General features: G+C 37.4%; 1 protein-coding gene across 2 annotated transcripts; it reads left to right on the top strand.

Annotated features, from left to right (window-relative positions):
- The first annotated feature begins 1,368 nt into the window (after positions 1 to 1,368).
- On the top strand, positions 1,369 to 7,087 carry LOC132625238 (phytochrome E). 2 transcript variants are annotated; one of them, XM_060340088.1, is made up of 4 exons: positions 1,369 to 3,922; positions 4,390 to 5,185; positions 5,817 to 6,113; positions 6,530 to 7,087. In XM_060340088.1, the coding sequence occupies exons 1-4, from the start codon at positions 1,858 to 1,860 to the stop codon at positions 6,777 to 6,779; spliced, it is 3,408 nt and encodes a 1,135-aa protein (XP_060196071.1). In that variant the 5' UTR covers positions 1,369 to 1,857; the 3' UTR covers positions 6,780 to 7,087. The 2 variants fall into 2 exon arrangements, with proteins under 2 accessions (XP_060196071.1, XP_060196072.1); XM_060340089.1 differs by having other exon boundaries at positions 1,371 to 3,922; positions 5,820 to 6,113.
- The last annotated feature ends 492 nt before the right edge of the window (positions 7,088 to 7,579 follow it).

The raw sequence follows: 7,579 nt of genomic DNA on the forward strand, positions 1-7,579 counted from the left end.
TAAATAACCTGAACGTAACCCAAAATCCAACAAACCGACCCGTTTATCCTATTTGGATGGCGTGGCACCCGGAACCTTCAAATTCTGGATCCGCCTCTGGGCATAAAGCATTACACATGATGAACATCTGACCTATTGAAGGAAAGTGAATAGCATTATATTCCTGGACGATTCACTAAGAATTAAGGACAAGAATTTTGAGGAAGGGAGAATAATTTCCGGCTTTTACTAATTTCAATAATTAATTGCATAACTAGTTTTCCTTTTCCGTCTTCCAAATATTTGTTTAAATTAAGTAGTTGAAAACCAAAACGTGTTCAGTAGTTTGTTTAAGGGTTTAACTGGTAATCTGAGTTGTTTCGCTCGCTTGTCTCCATCATTTTACTAGCCGATCTTGAGTCTTGACCCTATTATTTTGAGATCATATCTAGTATTCGGAGTTTGCCTTAATTTGATGCCACTCTTACGGCGCACACCGAAACAGTGGTTTACCTCTAAATATATATATATATCCGGTCCACTGCTGCGCCTCTTGTTTTTTAAGTTTCCATGGAGCTTGAATTTAGACCAATATGCAGAGTAAACTATCTTGAAAATCACGTATGTACAGCAAGATTTGGCACTGTTTTAATGTAATAAATCTCGTACTACTATAATATTTAATTTGACGTTAATTTTAAAATGTCTTTTTGCACACTTCCAAACGATTTGATGTCCCCTTCTCCACCTTCGTTTTTAAGGAACCTTTAGATCTATTAACGGCCCTACAAATTTCTCACAAGTCATTCTTCTTTCCCTGCTTCTATGGGTTACATGCATGACAGCACTATCTCAACTTTAATGCCTTAAACTTGTGGTTCATAAAAATTCATCTAAAAGAGCTCGCATTTCATATTTATTATTTTAGCTATTAATTTGTTATTCTCACTTATAGCTAAAGTGGATGAATGTTCTATTCCCGATGTTTTTTAGTTAAATATGACCATTTTCACGAGAAACAACAACAATAATATACTCAGTACAATCTCACGGGTGGGATCGGAGAGGGTAAAGTGTATGCAGATTTTACCCTACCTCGTGGAGGTAGAGGAACTACTTCTAATAGACCCTTGACAAATCATTTTCACAAGAGATCGATAAAAAAATAAATGAAATTTTGATAAAATTATTTTCCTCTATTCAAATTTTAATTTACTCATTATTCCTCCCAAAAAGAAATAGATATGGGATTGGAGGTTGTATCATCCATTACTATAGTTCATAAGTGTCTTTTTTTTTTTTTTTGTTCTAATTCGATATTCGTATTGAAATTCGATTAAATTCAGATTGGCTCGATGAAGTCACACATTAGGGGTTAAATTGTTCCCAAACAAAGACGGTGATTTCACCAGTCGTCCTTTCCTTTACCTTTAAACAGTTAGAGCCTCTTCTCTTATCAGTCCGATTAGAAAAGCGAGTTGTTTTTTCCCGTTTGACTCCATAACCTACACTCAAACGTAACCCGATACCTTTAGGTAAATATGGAAGCTATAATGACATAATTACAAGAAGATAAGTCCATTGTGATTAGAAAGCTGCTATAATAAAGCTATTCATGAATCATGATCACTTTCCGTGCAAATAGGAAATTAGGACAGTGATTGGAAAGGTCTAGTGACATAATTAAGAAAAAAAATAACCACAGTCCGTACTAGAGAAAAAAAAAAGAGAGAGAGGGGAAGGAGACGTGTGGAGCTTCCAAGGAGGGCTCAAGTAGGAGAATCTGTCAAGTATAGTCATGTTACATTTCCAGCTTCTCTTTCTACTGAACCACTTCCATTTTTTCCCAAGAATAATCCATTTTCAAGAACCCATCAAATGGAGTTTCACAGCAGTAAAACCAGGAAAACAGAAAGTCCCACCAGCCAGAATCAACAAGACAACAAGAATTCCAACAAAGATTCCATTTCCTCAGCTGCTAGTAACATGAAGAATCATGCCAGCAAGGTCACACTTGCTCAGTATAATGCTGATGCAAAGCTAATGGCTGAGTTTGACCAGTCTAGTGTGTCTGGTAAGTCCTTTAATTATTCAAAATCAGTTCCTTTTGCACCACAAGATGCTAATGAAGAAGAAATAAGTTCTTATCTTTCAAAAATTCAGAGGGGTGGACTTGTTCAACCATTTGGTTGTATGGTTGCTATTGAAGAACCAACTTTCAAGATTATAGGTTATAGTGAGAATTGCTTTGATATGTTGGATTTTAAGATTCTGAAGCCTGGAAATTCTGTTAGTTTGATTGGTGTTGATGCTAGAACCCTTTTTACCCCTTCTTCAGGGGATTCATTAGCTAAAGCTATGGCTTCTAGGGAGATTTCTTTGTTGAACCCTATATGGGTTCATTCTAGAAGTACCCACAAGCCTTTTTATGCTATACTTCATAGGATTGATGTGGGCATTGTGATTGATTTAGAGCCTGCTAATTCTAGTGATCCTGCATTGCTTCTTGCTGGGGCAGTGCAGTCACAGAAACTGGCGGTGCGGTCGATATCTAGGTTGCAATCACTCCCTGGTGGAGATATAGGGGTTTTGTGTGATACAGCTGTGGAAGATGTGCAAAAGCTTACTGGATATGATAGGGTAATGGTGTATAAGTTCCATGATGATAATCATGGTGAAGTTGTGTCTGAGATTAGGAGATCAGACTTGGAGCCCTATCTGGGTTTGCATTATCCTGCAACAGATATCCCACAAGCTGCTCGGTTCTTGTTCAAACAGAACAGAGTTAGAATGATATGTGATTGTAATGCAAATCCTGTTAAGGTTGTTCAGAGTGAAGAACTAAAGAAGCCTCTCTGCTTGGTAAATTCGACTCTTAGATCACCTCATGACTGCCATAGCCAGTATATGGCCAACATGGGATCTATTTCGTCGTTGGCGATGGCAGTTGTTATCAATAGCGGTGATTCAATGAAGCTTTGGGGTTTGGTTGTTTGTCATCACGCTTCTTCCCGCTATGTGCCTTTCCCACTTCGATATGCGTGTGAATTCTTCATACAAGCATTTGGCCTGCAGCTTAATATGGAGCTCCAATTGGCATCACAGTTGGCAGAGAAGAAAACTCTCCAAATGCAGACCTTACTATGTGACATGCTTCTTCGAGATGTTCCATTTGGTATTGTAACACAATCCCCTAGTATTATGGATCTTGTCAAGTGTGATGGAGCTGCACTTTATTATGGTGGAAAATGTTGGTTGCTTGGGGTGACACCAACTAAAGCACAAGTTAAAGATATTGCAGAGTGGTTACTAAGAGCTCATACGGACTCCACAGGTTTAAGTACGGACAGTCTTGCAGATGCTGGTTATCCTGGTGCGACTTTACTGGGAGATGCAGTTTGTGGTATGGCTACTGCGAGAATTACTTCCAAGGATTTTCTATTCTGGTTCAGGTCTCACACAGCAAAGGAAGTCAAGTGGGGAGGTGCAAAGCATCATCCAGATGATAAAGATGATGGAGGCAAAATGCACCCGCGGTCTTCATTTAATGCCTTTCTTGAAGTGGTTAAAAGCAGAAGTTTGCCATGGGAGGTTCCGGAGATTAATGCCATTCATTCTCTTCAAATCATAATGAGAGAATCAGTTCAAGAGAGAGAGAACAGTTATCTAAAAACTCTGACCTCTTCTCAACAGAATGATGCTGATGGGCCAAGCATGGATGAACTTAGTTCTGTGGCAATGGAAATGGTTAGGTTGATTGAGACAGCCACTGCTCCAATTTTTGGAGTTGATCCATCTGGCTTAATAAATGGATGGAATGAGAAGATTGCTGACTTGACAGGGTTGCATGCTAGTGAAGCTATTGGAAAGTCTCTCCTTAATGATATTGCTCATGAAGATTCACATGGAACTGTAGAAAATGTTCTACATAGAGCTCTGTCAGGTATTTCTCTTTTAGCCTTTATAGTCATTATAATTCGGAAACATGCTTAACATTAGATGGCTATAATTCTACATATGTGTTCATTTTGTTTTTTTTATCTTCATTCTTTATGCATTGTAGTCCATACTTGATAGCCTTCTTAGATTTGAAATTCATGCCTACTGTAAGAGAATTGGCTACGTACAAACTGAATTGGCCTGTCATCTTGTGTTTTATAATATATATGCCTAGTTACCTGCATTATTTGGGGCAATATTATGCTTTCAGCATTGACTAATCAGTCTTCTCCGTTGCATAGTGAAACTTAGCTTACTCTTTTAGTTGAAAAGGACTGTCTTTTTCTCTTCTGGGTAAGTCAAAATTGACTGAAGACTGAAGCTAGCATAACATAGAAGCTTCCGCTAACATTTCTAAGCTTGTTCTGCCCCTCCCCCTCTCTTTGTAACTTGTGATAACTTATGATTCAGGTGAGGAGGACAAAAATGTGGAAATAAAATTGCGAAGGTTTGGGAAGGATCTACCAGAATCAGTTATATACCTTGTGACGAATACCTGCACAAGCAGGGACCACAAAAATGATGTTGTTGGTGTGTGCTTTGTGGCTCAAGATGTCACTCCTGAGAAAGCTGTCATGGATAAATTCGTTCAGTTGCGAGGAGATTATGAGGCTATTGTACAAAGTCTTAATCCATTGATTCCACCAATATTTGCTTCTGATGAAAATGCTTCTTGTTCGGAGTGGAATGCAGCAATGGAAAGGTTGACTGGTTGGACAAGATATGAAATCATCGGGAGGACACTTCCTGGTGAGGTTTTTGGTGGTCTTTGTCGTCTTAGGGGACAAGATGCCCTTACCAAATTTATGATTCTTTTCTACCAAGCACTTAGTGGCCATGGCACCAAAAAGCTTCCATTTGGATTTTTTAATAGGACAGGAGAGTTGGTGGAAGTATTCCTAACAGCAAGCAAGAGAACTGATGAGCATGGGAATATAATTGGGTGTTTCTGCTTCTTGCAGCCAACGCTAGAGGCATCAGATGAGAGACAAGAAGACAATAAAGAATCCCTTTCAAAACTTAAAGAATTTGCTTATGTCCGACAGCAGATGAGAAATCCACTGTATGGGATCCAGTTTACCCATAAACTCCTTGAAGCAACCTGTGTTTCAGATAATCAGAAACAGCTTCTGGAGACTAGTGAAGCCTGTGAGAAACAGATACTGTCTGTTATTGACAATATGGATTTTGGAGGTATAAAGGATGGGTAATGCTTCTTCTATATGACCCTGATTAAAATTACTCTATCTCTTTCTTATGTTTGTTTATGTTCCACCTCAACTGATTGTCACTTTATGATAGAGGAAATCCCATATATGATCTGTAAGACCTTCTGAATGGATTTTTCATCCAGAGGTTACCACTCTTCTTTCCTCTACAGCAACTCTTCCCTTATCACGGCTTATATTAATTTGTGTAGTTTCAACTATAAAGTAATTTGCTTCAAGTTTACTAGGCTACGCAACTTCTATTTCCTATTTGCTTGGCCTCTACTGATAGTTATTCCTTTGATAAGCTATTTTTGGACACAGTGTCCCTGTCTTGAGTAGCTGGTACTCATTAACTGTTAAATTCACTAGAAACGGCTTTCCGAAGGAGTGCAATCAGTTTACAGGAGCGCCAAAGGAAAAGAGAGAGAAGTACCCAAAAGACTGTAAATGCGTAAAAAGTTTATAGTTTTCTTCAAAAATCTACTATAACGACCCTTTGCATTTGTTAGTGCAACAATAAGCCACCATAGTATATGTATGTTGATACTTGCTTCTTTGTTTCTCTTTGTGTTGTTTCCCTAAGGCTGAAAGGTCTGCTTAATGCACATTACTTTCTCCTGGTTCTAGCAGCAAAGTGGAGCTAAACATGGAGGAGTTCGTTCTAGGAAATGTTGTGGATGCTATTGTGAGTCAAGTAATGATTTTGCTGAAAGAAAAGAACTTACAGCTGCTGCATGATATCCCTGACCAGATCAAAACACTTCCTCTATATGGTGATCAAATTAAGCTTCAGCGTGTTCTGTCAGATTTCTTGCTGAGTGTAGTGCATCATGCACCTTCTCCGGATGGTTGGGTTGAAATCAAGGTGTTACCTGGTTTGAAACTTGCACAAGATGGAAATGACTTTATCCATCTCCAGTTCAGGTAACTTGAGAGCTATTTATCTTTTGAATATTGATGGTTTGTTACATAAGAACATGAACTTATTTTATCTTGTGTCTGTCCTTTCCTGCAACGTATGTCTGTCCTTTCCTGCAACATATAACGCCTAACCCATAGAAGTACTTTGCTGGGTTTAATGTAATCAGTGGAAATATTTATGGAGCTTTATTCACTTATCTGAATTTGTTTTTTGTTATCAAATACTCACTTTGAATCTCTCAAATGAGAAGAGTAGAAAATCAGGAAGAACTTTCTCAGTTGTCTTCCTTTGTAACTGTAAACATCTTTGTCATAATCCGCGAAACCACCTTGCATAGCCTTACAATAACTATATGTATGTATTGTAATGACTGCTGTTGATAAATGCTCATGTAAAGTTAACGCTCTTTATTTTCTAGAATGGCTCACCCTGGCCAAGGACTACCTGCTGCTCTAATCGATGACATGTCTGGAGAAAGAAATAGATGGACAGCACAAGAAGGAATCGCGTTAAATGCTTCCCGGAAACTTGTCAATATGATGAACGGACACGTCCGCTATATTAGAGAGGAAAACAAATGTTATTTCCTAATTGAAGTGGAACTCAAAACATCGAAATCTACACAACACGCTCTGAATTTGGAAGGAACTCAAGAAATGGAAATCTAGACAACATGGTCCAATTTTGGATGCAGGCAGAGTGTCCTAAGTCATATATCAAGGTACCTTAAACTCTCCTCTGCACTTCAGGTAATTTTTTTTTCTTTTTGTTTTAGTAAGAATATATCTGGTATTTCTAGAGCCTATGAAGCCTTGGAGTTGATTCTGATTCTTCAGCCATGATTATTATTATTATTATTATTATTATTATCAGCAGCATAGGATATGTTTTCATGTGGTTACTTATGTAAACTGTTATGCTGTATATCACTATATTGTTTGTATCAGTATGCTCTAAAACTATCTTCTCAATAAAACGCTCCAAAATTATGATGTTTGGCTGGATAGGAAAGTTCAGTTCATTTCAAAGAATTGAGTCAATAAATCAAAATTAATTTCTTTAAACCTTTTTCATGAATTTTTTTGTTTAAAAGCGCCAATATTTTTTTTTTCAATAACTTGTCCATAGATGGGAATGAAAAAAGATCCATTTAGTTTTACTAATTCATATTAATGAAAACGTCGTAGCTATAAAGATGCGCCCAAGGAAATTTATATTCTAAGCGTATTTAGTTACTTTTGGTTTCCATGTTAATACTTCATTCCAATTTACTCGTCACTTTTAGCAAATCAAGTGAGAAATAATCATTTTTCAACATTTTACCTTTATCGTTAAAAAATTTATTTTCCAGACTAATTGGAATTGTAATGTACTATTGAGTGGGGTTACAACAATAAGAGTCCGGAACCAAAATGACCCAAAAAAAAACATTTTGAACCAAAGTACTAATTTTTTTTTTTACTAAAGT

This window comes from Lycium barbarum, chromosome 12, assembly GCF_019175385.1.
Source record: "Lycium barbarum isolate Lr01 chromosome 12, ASM1917538v2, whole genome shotgun sequence".
Classification (NCBI taxonomy): Eukaryota; Viridiplantae; Streptophyta; class Magnoliopsida; order Solanales; family Solanaceae; genus Lycium; species Lycium barbarum.